The following is a 13,633-nucleotide window of genomic DNA, read 5'->3' on the forward strand; positions in this document are numbered from 1 at the left end:
AGATAGGGAAAGGTTTTCTGGACAGAAGGTAAGATGCAAGCAAAATATTGGTGGAGGAAAACAGGGAGGTGGTAGCAATCCTGAGGCTTGATGGGTGGCAGAGAGTTCTGCATCTGAAATGTGGACGTAATTCTAGAAGGGCAGGTTGGGGGTAGCTCCAAAGTCTGAAAGACCATTCCAAGGTCAATTATTATTATTATGCAGGCTTCGGACAGCCACTGAAGGTCTATGACAGGGCAGAGGCTGGGTCACTCATTCTTCAGTTTGTTCTGAGTAACTACTATGTGACAGGCACCGTTCTGCTACACTAAACACAGTGCCACTATCATGGAGCTTATGGTCTAATAACCGTTGTGCCAATGACTGTCACTGTGGGCTATGCATCCTGGGCACTTTGTGCATGTCATGCAAGCTTCACATAACCTTATAAGGTATCGCTGCTACTAGCTGCTGTGTGCTGACGGGAAAAGGGACACAGGAGCTTTCATGGCCTGCCTGTTGCTATGACAGTACCAAGAGACAGAGCAGGACTTGAACTCAAGCCCTCTGGACCATATTCTTTGCTTTAAACCCTGGAGTTTCTCGGATCACTGCCCCACTAGCCCGCCCTAAGTCCACAGTCTCATTCTCAGGCTCCTTGGCCCCACAGGGGCATCAGCGGACACCAGATCTCTCAGTCTGGCAGCAGTGATCCAGAGCAGGGGTAGGTTGGGAGAGGCCCAGATGAGAATAGTAGGGGTCGTGTGCCCCTGCATCGGCCAGATGGGGATGCAGGAGGAGCAGTACCCCCTTACTGCTTTGCCTTGAGCTGCCCAGCCAATAGCACAGAGGTGAGCAGGGTAGGGCAATCCCCCACTTAGCAAATGCAGCATCTGGCTCAATGGGAACTGGCTCAGCCCTACACCATGCAACTGCGGGTGACATGGGGGACCCAGCATCTTCCTGGGATGCCTGTGGTGGAGGCATGGGGCTCTCCCAGCCATGGTTTCCTTCTGTGGCTCTGGGACTTGTTCACGTGAGGGGAAAATTGTATCTTTGGATCTTTGGTGGAACTGACACTTGAAGCAGACTGGGCCTGGGCTGGCAGGGCCTCATGGCCCCCATACACCTCCTGTGAGAAGAGCAGATCCATTTGGACAATGATTTTGGTTGGTGGCTCTGGGGCTGCTACAGAGGGATGGGCTGGTGATGGGATGACGGCATCCAGTCCAACTATCAGGAGACTATTAGGATATCAAATTTTGTTAGGTGATGGCTGGGTGGTAAAGGGATCAGAGGAGGGAAGGCAGGGCAGCCTAGGTGTTAGCACAGGAGGCCCAGAGCAGAGGGTCAAGAGCTAGACTGCCTGGGCTCACTACCTCTCTCTACGCTTCCTGGCCGCATAACAGTTAAGTAGTCACTCAGCCTCTCTGGGCTTTGGTTTTCTACTCTGTAAAATGGGAACAACAACAGCATCCTCCTTCTTAGGTTGCTTGAGAATCATAAGGGAATAACATGCCCAAGGGGTTAACACAGTTTCAAGACCCACTGCTCCTGGGTTGCCTGCTGAACACCTCTTGGCTTGGCCCCCAGTTATTGTCCCATGTATCCTCTGGACGTGAGGTAGGTAAGACCTGACACACTGCTTGGTGAGTGGTAGGAGCTCAGTGAATGTAGCTCCTGATGGTGATGATGATGATTGTCACAGCAACCCTTCAAGGTAGGTGTGGGTACCCATCCTCCCAGTAGGGTGCAGGGCCCCACAGGGAGTCAGCTGCTTCTGCAGGACTGGAACCACTCATGCCACGTGCAGGGATGGGCAGGCTGGCTGAGCCTCCCCAGGTGAGGGTGGAAGGGGAGCCTGGTGGTAAAAGCCAGGTCTGAGCCAAGGTAGGTTATTGCAGTAACAACCCCAAGATCTCAATGGCTGGCTGGGCTCCATGGTGAGCACCTGCAGTCTAAGCTACTCTGGGAGGCTGAGGCAGGAGGCTCTCTTGAACCCAGGAGTTTGAGACGAGTCTAGACAGCATAGCAAGATCCCATCTCTCGTCCTTTTTTTTTCCCCAAAGTCACAATCCTCTTGCCTCAGCCTCCAAAGTAGTTGGACTTATAGGCATGCACTACCACACCCCAGCAAGATCTCATCTCTTAAAATATCAAAAAGCCCCTCAATGGTTCATTTCTCACTCTTGCTGATTGCCAGTGGCAGGTTGGTCATCTGAAACTCTGCTTCCTGGCTCTGTGATGAAGAAGACTGAGCAGACACCCCTACACAGGTTGTTGCTGCTGTAGCAGAGGGTCACAGAGCTCCAGACCTGCACTGTCCAGTGCAGCAGCCACCAGCCTTATGTGGCTACTTAAATGAACAAAGCAAAATTTAAAGCATAGTTCCTCAGTTAACACCAGCCACAGTTCAGTTACTCAGTAGCTACATGTGGCTGGTAGCTACTGTACTGTACAGGACAGGCAGAGAGAATTTTTGTCATCACAGAACATTCTACTGGATGGTGACCTTCTAGAAAGTCTTGCACCCAAAATCCAATGCTCCAGCCTGGAACTAAAACACACTCTTATTTTGCGAACTCACATAGGAGCCGAGAGGTACAAACTCACTATGTGGCTGCAAGGTGGGAAGAACCAGAAATATTTGGGGAACACCATGATGATCTCCAAAGAGTGGATCCTGGGTCATTGTGGGTCAGGGAGCAGGAGAGAAGATTCAGGTGGACAGGTAGAGATCACTTGGGGCAAGCAGAGGCATCTCGGAGGGACTAGAGTTGGTATATGTGACTGTGACATACATCCTAACCTCAGGTCTTGCCCTACCCAGGGTAGATGCACTAAAGAGCATGGCAGCCTGGGAGCTTCATACCTCATAAGGAGGAGTTAGGGAAACAGTAGGAGGGATTCAAGTGAGACTGTCAGATGGACTCTCCCCTTGGTCAAAATCCCTAAAAAAGGTGAGGTTTTGGGAGTCTCCTCAGTAGAGCATGTCAAAAACCTGGCTGATGCGTGCCAAGAGGTTGGCAGTCTTCTGTTGTGAGACTGGGGCATGGCTGAGATGACCTCTAAAGAACCCTACTGCGTCGGAGAATTGGCCCAGAAACCAAGCTGGCCCTCCTCCCGCCTTTCCTGTTCGCTTCAGTTAAATAGATCAGAAGGAAAATGTCTGTTTGATTTTAATCTCAACTCAGGACACTGGAGATTACATTTTCCACGGAAAATGTCAGCCGTTGCCTAAAATAGGACTTTAGAGAAAATGCTAGAAAGTGTATTTTTAGGTTATAAGTTTCCCTCCTGGATTCCTGCGGTCCAGTGGGCTGCTTAATACTCTCCCTGGTGCAGCCGCCAGGTGCAGACCCCAAACCTTCCAAACAGGTGGTCTGGAGCAAGGATTCCCATAGGAAAAAATGCTTATAGACCAAGAACAGGTGGACACATGCAGGATCCGTCCCATGTGGGACAGGGGCCAGCCAGGGGAAGAGGGCCAGCCAGGAGCCTCAGATCGGCACCACTAACAAGCTCCAGGGTGCTGCCGGCTCTGAGTGGCGAAAGTCATGAGATGGTAGAGATGGGTTAGGCTGCAGCCTGGGAGAAGTGTCAATGGCTTCAGCAGGGACAGGAACTTGGTCCAGGGTTGGGGAGCCCATCAAGAGTGAAGCTTTTGCCCCCCCACCCCGCACAGCCCCACACAGCCACTCCCTGTGTGACCTGGCTTCAGCCTTGTCTAAACTCGGACCCTCGATTCTGATGTGTGTGAAGTAGGTCTGGAGCTCCTGCCCTGCCTCCCTTTAGGCTCTTGGGAAGATTCAGGCTTGGGTACCAGTGGCGGCTGGCTATGGCTGGTACAAAGGGTGTTTGAGGAAATGTAGAAGATTAAAAAAAAAAAAGTGGCAGGTAAAGTGAGGCAGGTGCTTGTGGTGTTTGGAAACAGCATTCTTCAAGATGGCGTGTGGGACTGGGCACGTGGGGCAGGGCTGAGGGTCCTCCCTGAGCAGGTCTGGAGTAGAGGCCTAGGAGGGAGTCAGGGAAGGGTCCTCACTGTCTGGGCCATTGGCGGCTGGAGGGTTGGTCCAGGGGAGCCTGGCTGGGGTGGGGCTCCGAGGGCTGGCTCTGCTGCTCACCTTGATCAGGTGGTTCTGGAAGATCAAGTGGCTCAGAACATGAGGGAGAGGAAGCTGAGCAGTATTCAGAAGGGGCTCCCTTGGCATGGGGTTGAGTGACATTGACCAGGACTGGGCAGCCAATCAAGGGAAGAGCAACCCAGGGGACCATGAGAACTACCAATTCTCTGTGTGACCTTGGGGTTCCTTGTGTCCTCCAGGCCTCAGTTTCCCCTCTGTGAATGGGAGGAGGCCAGAAGGGCCCCTCCTGGCTCTGGTCTTATGCTAAGGTGAGCCAAGCCACACTAGAACTCAATGTGAGTTGGGCGGGGTTGGAAGGACTTGGGCTCAAGCCATGCTTTCACAGAGGGCTGTGCAGACATGTCCAGGCCAGTGTGGCCTGGGCAGCACAGTGGGGAGGGGCTGCCAGACTCCTCAAGACCCCACTACATAACCCCCTCCTCTCTTGTCTCCTCATGCTCCTGTGGCTACCTGGATTCTGCAGAGCTCCCCACCGAGGAAGGTGAGGCCGGGCCTGGGGCATGCTGCCAGGCAGGGGCAGGACATCCTTGGACAGTTCTGTGAGGTTGTGATTTTCCTCTCCCCCAAGAATGAGGCCCTGCTGAGTCCCCAGCATTGCCCGAGCCTCTAGGGGCCTTGGACTCTCCATCTTTGAACTGCAAGGAGAATCGGGGATAGGGGGCCCCTGAAGCCAGCCCTGAATGGGGAGGGCAGTGGGTCAGAGGCTAGGCCTTATGCCACTCTCCTGTTTTCAGGGAAGTCCCTTTGGGAACTGGTGCTGGAGCAGTTCGAGGACCTTCTGGTGCGCATCCTGCTGCTGGCAGCTCTGGTCTCCTTTGTAAGTAAGCCCCGCCTGCCATCCCACAGTGTTGGGTAGCCCGGGAGGGTGAGCTGTGTCCCTGTGGTGCTCAGAAGCTCAGGCTGCAGGCCACAGAGCCACTGTCCTCTCAGCCATGGGCACCACTAATCTGCTCTCTGCCCCCCACCCCCATGTCCCTTTTCTGCTTTAGTCGGACTTCAGCTTCTGTTGCCTGAGCCTTTGGACCCTCAGCACTGGGCCCCTGGCTCCTATCTGCCCTGCCCCCATCTATCTTATGCCCTGCTGTCAGAGTGAGCGTTCAAAATCACAAGCTGACCTCACCCCTCCCTCAGCCCGGGGTTCCTCAACCTCAGCACTGTTCACATTGGGACCAAATAATTCCTGGTGAGGGTGGAGGGATGTCCTGTACATTGTAGGCTGTTTGGTAGCATCCCTGGCCTCTGCCCATCCGATGTCAGTAACAATCAAAAATGTCTTCAGATGTTGCTAGATGTCCCCTGGTTGAATGCTGCAGCTCCTTCTAGCACTCCTCAGGCAGATGCTGGCTTTAACCTCCTGCAACCTCCTCCTGGCTGCTGCTTCTCTTTGCATTTCCCTCATTCCTGCTGCCCACACCCCCTTCTAAATGTAGGGCCAGGCCCAGGGTGGACATGTGCGAAGGGACAGTGATCATTGTTTTTGGCTGAATAGCAGGGACTTGGGGCTGGAAAGCAGCCTCCTGTTCCTGGTCTCACTCCCAATAGGGCCTTGGGGGGAGACCTCATCTTGGTGACCTGGAGTGTGGAACAGCAGGGGCACTGGCTTGGGGCCAGCTCTTCCCCTCTAGTTGTGCCTGGTCCTTGTGGAATATGGGGACTCTTAGAAAAAAAAAATCTGCACATGGCAGAGCCCCAAGCCTGCTTGCACCCCTTTACAGCACAGATGGCCACACTGAGGCCCAAGTACTTGCTTAGGCCAAGAGGTGGACATGGGACTTGACTGGAGTCTCTGTCCAAGTCCTAGGCTCCAGGGCTGGAAGGATACTCCTCTGGCCAGGGACCTTGAATGGGAGCATGCATCAGAATCACTTGGGCTTTTCAAACAGATTCCTGGACCTGCCCCTGAGCTGTGACTCAGGAGGTCTAGGATAGGCCTGAGCACTGTGTTTCTAGCAAGTCCCCCAGGGCTGTGATAAGAAGCGCTGCTCTAGGCAGACAGAAGTCTCTGGCTTACCCCCACTCCTTGAAGGTGGTCCTGGATGGGTGGGAGCTGTGGTGGTCATATCTATGGGATGGGTGTCCAGTACCAAGGCCTTCTCAGAGGACAGCCCCTCTGCAAGCCCAAGACTCCCTGGGGGTATCTCCCTCGAGCAGGGAAAGCAGACAGGAGACCCAGGGTACAAAGGACAAGGAGAACAGCTAGCCCCCCAGCATGACCTGGCTCACCAGCTCTGACCCCGCAGGTCCTGGCCTGGTTCGAGGAGGGTGAGGAGACCACAACAGCCTTCGTGGAGCCCCTGGTCATCATGCTGATCCTTGTGGCCAACGCGATTGTGGGCGTGTGGCAGGTGAGAGGCACAGGTGTGGGACTAGGCGCAGGGCTTTCCTGGCTGCAAGTTGGGACCTCTACCTGTAGGTCCTCCTACTAGCTCAATCCCAGGTCCCAAGGGGATCACTCTGAGGGGAGACCTGCTGGGGGTTCCAGGACAGACCACCTGCCCGTCTATTGTACAGGAACGCAATGCTGAGAGTGCCATCGAGGCCTTAAAGGAGTACGAGCCTGAGATGGGCAAGGTGATTCGCTCAGACCGCAGAGGCGTGCAGAGGATCCGTGCCCGGGACATAGTCCCTGGAGACATTGTGGAAGTGGCAGGTATGCTGGGGCCTCCTCCTGCCTGTACATAACACCAGGGAGCCCTGGCCCTCTCTGTGCCTCCATATTTCCAGTTATTTATGTGGATGGGGTGTCTGTCACATCCCTTCAAAGATACTTGGCTGAAGCCTTATTGAGCAGATTGGGCGGCTGCGACCAGAGGGGCAGGGGTCTTCTTGAGGGATCACAACTTGGGTTTCTGACTCAGCCCTGGTCTTGGTTCCTTGGAGCCTTCTTGACTTTCCTGGGGGCTAGGGCTCAACACCACCCTCAGCCAAACCATTCTTCTTGCATAGTGGGAGACAAAGTGCCTGCTGACCTCCGCCTCATCGAGATCAAGTCCACCACGCTGCGAGTGGACCAGTCCATCCTGACGGGTGAGGCCCAGGGGCTGGGGTTGGGGCGGGGCAAGGGGATGGGCATGTCTCTGAGTGGGGCTTCTCATATTAATTCTACAACCAGGCGAATCCGTGTCCGTGACCAAGCACACAGACGCCATCCCAGACCCTAGAGCTGTGAACCAGGACAAGAAGAACATGCTGTTTTCTGTAAGTTCCTAGGATGCTCGGGGCCTTTGCCTGGACGATGATAATAAAAACAGTCACATTAATGTTAATCAAAGTTCTATTGGAAAGAACCTTCTCAGTTATCAGGAAAGCATGCAAATTTATAACAATAATAGTAGCTTGTGTTTACTGAGGCCTTTGTGCCTGGCACTGTTCCAAACTCTTTGGACACACTAGTTTATTTAATCCACACCACAAACCTTTGAAATAAGGTTATCTGGATCTTGTTATCTGTGTTTTTCCAGAAGGAAACAAGTCTCAGAGAGGTTAAGTAAATTGCCCAAGGTTACACAGCCTGAGTGGCAGAGCTTGGTTGTGAACTTAAACATCCTTGCTTGAGACCTTTTCTTCTTTCCTGCTAGGATACCCAGTCTTAACCTGGGGAGGGGCAGAGCTTTCCATTAGTCATTCAACAGAAAATCCTCTAGAGGGAAAAGAGTTACAAAAGTAGTGGAGGGGCTAGAGGTGTAGCTCAGTGTTAGAGCGCTTGCCTAGCACGTATGAGGTCCTGGTTCCATCCCCAGCACTGCAAAAAAATAAAAAATTAAATTAAATTTAAAAAAGAAGAAGAAGAAGAAAGAAAGAAAGAAAATAAAAGTGAAGGATGGTGGGAATGGTCCATTTCTCAGATATAAAAACTGACCCCCTCCAAGGCATGATACTAAGTACCCTGGCTCTTCTCAGGGAGAATGGTAGCTTCAGCTCTGATGAGAGTGGCCTGTCCCCGTGGCCTCCAAGGGAGTTAACAGGTAATACAGCTGTTCAGCAATATCCTGGAGCCAGCATTGCATTTGGTGCCACAAGGAAGGGTCAGACCAGTTGGACAGTGGCCGGGGGCACCTAGTTTATTATAAGGGACTGTACAGTCTCCCTGAAAATGGAGACTGTGATGTTCATGTGGAGCACTTCTGAGGAGAGTGCCCTGCCCAGCTGGATGAACGTCTTGGACAAGATGCTTTGGGTGGGAGGGAAGCTCCTAGAGGTTTTCTCCAGTGTCAGCAGCTGTCACTAGGAAGCTCTCTGAGGGTGGTGTGGCTAACCACAGGCTATTTCCTTAGCTAAGGGACCTGCGCTGCTCAGGGAAGAAGGGAGACGAGGCTGCCGCAGCACGTGCCCTCTTGCCAGCCTCCACAGCATGGCCCTTTGAAGGCACACCCAGCAATCAGCTTCCTTATCATGCCGTCTTGGGCCTCTGATGAACCATTTTGCAAAAGAGGACTGAAGCACAGAGTTGCCTGTCCCTTACGTGGAACTTGGGGATTTTACTGGGGCCTTAGGAATGGATGAACTTAGATTCAGGTTTTCTTCATTCTTCAGTAAATATTTAAGAACTGTGTACCTGGAATCATGGTCAGCCACTCTGCTGTGTGGCCATAGTGGTTGTTTATGAATCATGTTATAATGGGTTTGATGGGCTTATGCCCAGACTGTGCTAGTTGATCAGACTGTCAAGCTCAGCCCCAGAGCCACCTCTGCGCCAGACCCTTTGCTAGGCACTGGGGATATGGCAAACCAAATTCCTACCTTCATAAATCTCAGACTATCATGGAAAGTTATCAATGTCCCAATAAAAAAGTCTACAGGCACTAGCAGCATGGAGAAAAAGAAAGCCAAGTCAGAGGATGAGAGTCCTCCTCCTGCCTTGAAGAGGTTGGGTTCCTGGCCCTGGTTGGAGGCTGAGCAGTTCTTTCTTTGTCTCTCCTTGGCCAGGGCACCAATATAGCATCAGGCAAGGCAGTGGGTGTGGTGGTGGCCACAGGTCTGCACACGGAGCTGGGCAAGATCCGGAGCCAGATGGCAGCAGTGGAGCCTGAGCGGACACCACTGCAGCGCAAGCTGGATGAGTTTGGGCGGCAGCTGTCCCACGCCATCTCTGTCATCTGTGTGGCTGTATGGGTCATCAACATTGGCCACTTTGCTGACCCAGCCCATGGTGGCTCCTGGCTCCGTGGTGCTGTCTACTACTTTAAGATTGCCGTGGCCCTGGCTGTGGCTGCAATCCCCGAGGGCCTCCCAGCAGTCATCACTACGTGCCTGGCATTGGGCACACGGCGCATGGCACGCAAGAATGCCATAGTGCGGAGCCTGCCCTCTGTGGAGACCCTGGGCTGCACCTCAGTCATCTGCTCTGACAAGACGGGCACTCTCACTACCAATCAGATGTCAGTGTGCCGGGTAAGTGGCTGTAGCCAGCTTGGGGTCCCTCAGGTGTTGCTATGAGACCCTGGGCAGCTGGGCTTGCCCCCTCCCCTCCGTTTTGGCAAGGGATAGAGGAGGAAACACAAGCTCTCTCCCCTGTGGGAAGCAGATCCAGGTTTGATGAGGCAGAGCAGATGACTGGTAGGCTGTAGCAGATGATGCCTGCAGAACACATGTCACTGTGGCCTGTGTGTTACTGTGGGGCCCTGGGCAGTCTGTGGACCTCAGTCTCCTCAACTGAAGCTTGGATGTACAAACCCTGCCAGGTAACCATTAGGAATCCAGGAGAGTGTCAAGTACAACCCTGGTGTCTCAGTCAAGCTGGATCTGGACCTAGGTTCTATCCTGCTCGATCATGACAGTGTAGTTGATGCCTGTCACTAGATATGCCAGCTCCAGTGACCTAGAAGGACGAGGGCAGGAATTATTCATTCCCTGGCACTTGATCCCATATCTTGGGCCCACTGTCCACATGCTCCAGGAAAGCTGGCTGAGGGCAGTGGGCTCCTCCTGACCCAACAGAGAGGTGGGTGGTGAGATGATGAAGGCTATAGGTTCCCCACTCTTCCCAGGTTTCCCATCACCCTTCTTCCAACCCTGCCTCTGAAGTCTGTGCACTAGGCCTCAGGAACCCAGGCTCAGTATTTTGAGATCCTAAGGTCCCATAGAGGTTCATCCATCAGGCGGACGTGCTACCGCTTGAGCCACATCCCCAGCCCCCAAGGTTCGTCCATCAGAATGGGCAGGGAATGTGGCAAGCTTTACTGCCCTGTGGACCCTGACCTGCTAAGATCCCTAGTAGCATTTTATCTGAATAGTGTCTCCCTTGACTGAAATAAAGATTTTAAAAGCCCAGTGTAGGGAAGATATAGAGGCTGGACACACTGGATAATAGGCCTTGTTTGCTGGAGTAATGCCCCTAGAACAGAGATAAAAGCAAGAAGGTCATTACTGAGCACCTGTTGCATGCTGGGCTGGCCATTTGATTATGTGCAGTGAGGAAGGCAATCTCCGGGAAACAAGAACTGTCTCCCTAGTGGAACTAGCTAACAGACAAGGAAGCAGGCTGCCCTGGGCGGGAAGAGCAACCCTGTTTCTGAGTTGCAGAGATATGGGCCTGCCAGTAGGCCCTGCTGGCAGGGCCTCCCTCTCTGGAGTCACCTCTGGGTTTGGAGGTCTCTGTGCCTCAGAGCAGGGTGTGTGTTTCCTACCCTGAAGGCCAGGAATTCATCCCCTGGAAGAGAAAGGAGCAGCTGCTGGACTCTGAGCCCACTTTTTTCCCATATTACCATTGCGAAATCGAGGTTCAGGTACTTGACCAGGGATCACACTGTGAGACGAGGAAGGACCCAAATTAGCAGCTGCTCCCAGACACTGAAGAATCAGCCAAAACCCCCTCAGAGTCTACAGCAAATGGCCAGACCAGAGCTGGACATACTTGGGCAGAGTACCCGCCTCAGCTGGGATCCTGTACTTACTACTTCTCTCCGGGGAGGGGGGACAGGCGGCTTTTGGGGTCGGGCATCCAGGGGTCAAGCTTTATTCAAACTGGTTGCTCTGGGAGAAGGGAGGCCATCCAGCCGCCTGAGCACTCCTGTGTGCTCCCCAGATGTTCGTGGTAGCTGAAGCGAAAGCGGGCTCCTGCAGTTTACACGAATTCACCATCTCGGGTACCACGTATACCCCGGAGGGAGAAGTGTGAGTGCGCGGGAGAGGGGTGAGCGTGGCCTCAGGTGGGCGGGGCTCACCGAACAGCGCAGAGGTGTCCTTGGGCTTGGCCTTCTGGGGGCGGGACTAAGGGCACCTCCCAGGGGCGGGGCCACAGCCTTGTACTGACCATCTCTGCTTCGCAGGCGGCAGGGGGAGCAACTTATTCGCTGCGGCCAGTTCGATGGGCTGGTGGAGCTGGCGACCATTTGTGCCCTGTGCAACGACTCGGCGCTGGACTACAATGAGGTGGGCTCCCAGTCCCTTTCCTGACCTCTCTAGTTTCCAGGCGTTCCAGATCTTTTCCCAGAGTCTCGAAGTTCCCAGGGGTGGGTGGTCTTTTCCTCTTGGGAGTGTCCCAGGAGCCTAATCACCCCTGCACATCCCTGCTCCCATCCCTCCCTCTGGCTCCGATGGCTTCAGAACCCTGTCCCTGGGTTTTGGGGGCTATGGAAGACCGCAGTGTAAGGGTCTGAAGGGCCAGGGATGCCTGGGGGAAGAGGTGAAGGAGGGCAGGGCGCGAAAGGGCATTTAAGGCAAAAGGCACAGCCCAGGACAGGCTGCGATGTGATTTAAGCATTGAATACCATTGTGTGGCGGAGCTGGGGAATGGAGTGTTAGTAGTGTGCCCCAGCCTGAGGGGAGGTCTTTGGTCAGATCAAGTCAATGCCCCTACCAAGCTGAGGGCAGTGGAGAGCCAGCAAAAAGTTCTGAGCAGGGAGTCATGTAGTGAACCTTGCATTTACTAAAGATCTTCCAGGTTTCTGGATAAATGATGGTACAGGCAGAGCAAGATGGGAGCCAGGTGCCCTGTGTCATCTAGGCCAGAGAGATACCAGCTGAATCCTGACTGCAGGCTTAGGGAGAAGGAGAAGGCATGAGTCAGAGAGAGATTTAGGAACTGAAAATCCTATGACTTGGTGGCTGGGTAGGTGAAAGAGAGGGAATAAGTCACTGCCAACATAGGGAGAGGAGGAGGTGGCCTGAGGGGACCTCAGGGAACAAGGTGCCCTAGGCAGCATGTGGGTGTGTGGGCTTAGAGTTTGCCAGAGAGGTTCTTGACTGGGCTCAGCACTGGCAGTCAGGAGCACTTGAAAGGCAGTGGAAGCAGGAGGCATTTGGGGTCTCGAGGAGAGAAGGTGGGAGGGGGGGAAGCAGGACCCAGGCAGCAGGCTTTCAAGACCCAGCAAGGAGAACCTGTTGAAGGAGGTTGAGAAGGAATGGACAGAGACTGGGAAGGCACTGATGCAGGGACTGGAGTGTAAATGTCAATACCAGACACCATCCCAACCACACGTCAGGCTGGCTGGGAAGGGCTCACAGGCCTGTGCAAAGACACTTTGGCAAAGGGGTCTCCAGGGGGCAAGGAGAGAGTGGGAAGTGAGGCTGGAAAGCCAAGCTGGGATAGCTGCCCCTCACTCCCTGTCTCCTTGGACCCGGCAGGCCAAGGGCGTGTATGAGAAGGTGGGAGAGGCCACGGAGACAGCTCTGACTTGTCTGGTGGAGAAGATGAATGTGTTTGACACTGACCTGAAGGCCCTGTCCCAGGTGGAGCGAGCTGGCGCCTGCAACGCGGTGAGCAGGGTGGGGGTCTCTGGGTCATCTGGAGAGGAGAAAGGAAATCAGAGTCATGGGAGGCTTCTGGGAGGAAGAAGGACCTCAACCTCCTAATAAAACTTGGATCTAAGCAAGGAGAGGGAAGGGATGAATGTGGGCAAGGGTTTGGAGTTGGGAAATGCACATTAGGCCAGGAAGTGCTGGGCTTTTAGAGAGGAAGGTAGGGCCTCAAATGCTGTGACCAGAGGAGTACAGATACCAGGCCACAGAGAACAAGAGGTGTCTTCTTGGGGCCAAGTGATTGGTGAGAAGCAGAAATGAGTTGCTGGCTCTGTCCCTCATGCCCTGACCCTCCTGGACTCTGCAGATCATCAAGCAGCTCATGAGGAAGGAGGTCACCCTCGAGTTCTCCCGGGACCGGAAGTCCATGTCAGTGTACTGCACACCTACCCACCCTGACTCCAAGGCCCAGGGCAGCAAGATGTTTGTGAAGGTAGGGGCCTGTCTCAGGGGCACCTGATTGCCAGTCCTCTGAAGCACCAGAGCCAGTAGCTACAAGAGGTTGAACTAGGGGAGGAAGAGGCCCCTTGTAGAGTGACCATGCTGTGGGGAACTGGGAACAGTATCCAAGCGTGATGGGGAGAAGCTAGGGCCAAGGGACCAAGGCTGAGGGACCCTGCCTCACCACATGGCCTTAGAGTCATCCATGCTTCTTTGTGGGCCTCAGTTTCCCCTTGCAAACAGCAGGGTCAGGCAGGCAGTTCTTAGAAGACCATTTTGCTTCTGGTGGTTTCGAAGTAGTTGGTACCCTCCCTTGGTGCTCCCCCTCC

At 53.9% G+C, this 13,633-nt stretch overlaps 1 protein-coding gene across 3 annotated transcripts in view; it reads left to right on the forward strand.

Moving 5' to 3' along the window:
- Atp2a3 (ATPase sarcoplasmic/endoplasmic reticulum Ca2+ transporting 3) overlaps window positions 1-13,633 on the forward strand; it is a 40,248-nt gene that overhangs the window by 13,122 nt on the left and 13,493 nt on the right. For 2 of the 3 annotated variants that reach the window (XM_015505980.2, XM_015505981.2), the window contains exons 2-12: window positions 4,586-4,605; window positions 4,859-4,941; window positions 6,365-6,469; window positions 6,636-6,774; window positions 7,071-7,151; window positions 7,237-7,322; window positions 9,051-9,515; window positions 11,149-11,237; window positions 11,393-11,495; window positions 12,690-12,821; window positions 13,171-13,296. In XM_015505980.2, the coding sequence (XP_015361466.2) occupies window positions 6,428-6,469; window positions 6,636-6,774; window positions 7,071-7,151; window positions 7,237-7,322; window positions 9,051-9,515; window positions 11,149-11,237; window positions 11,393-11,495; window positions 12,690-12,821; window positions 13,171-13,296 (1,263 nt within the window). In that variant the 5' untranslated portion in view covers window positions 4,586-4,605; window positions 4,859-4,941; window positions 6,365-6,427. Of the gene's footprint in view, window positions 1-4,585; window positions 4,606-4,858; window positions 4,942-6,364; window positions 6,470-6,635; window positions 6,775-7,070; window positions 7,152-7,236; window positions 7,323-9,050; window positions 9,516-11,148; window positions 11,238-11,392; window positions 11,496-12,689; window positions 12,822-13,170; window positions 13,297-13,633 lie in introns of those variants that run through there. The other variant, XM_015505982.2, reaches the window with a different exon arrangement.

This window comes from Marmota marmota, unplaced genomic scaffold, assembly GCF_001458135.2.
Source record: "Marmota marmota marmota unplaced genomic scaffold, marMar, whole genome shotgun sequence".
Classification (NCBI taxonomy): domain Eukaryota; kingdom Metazoa; phylum Chordata; class Mammalia; order Rodentia; family Sciuridae; genus Marmota; species Marmota marmota.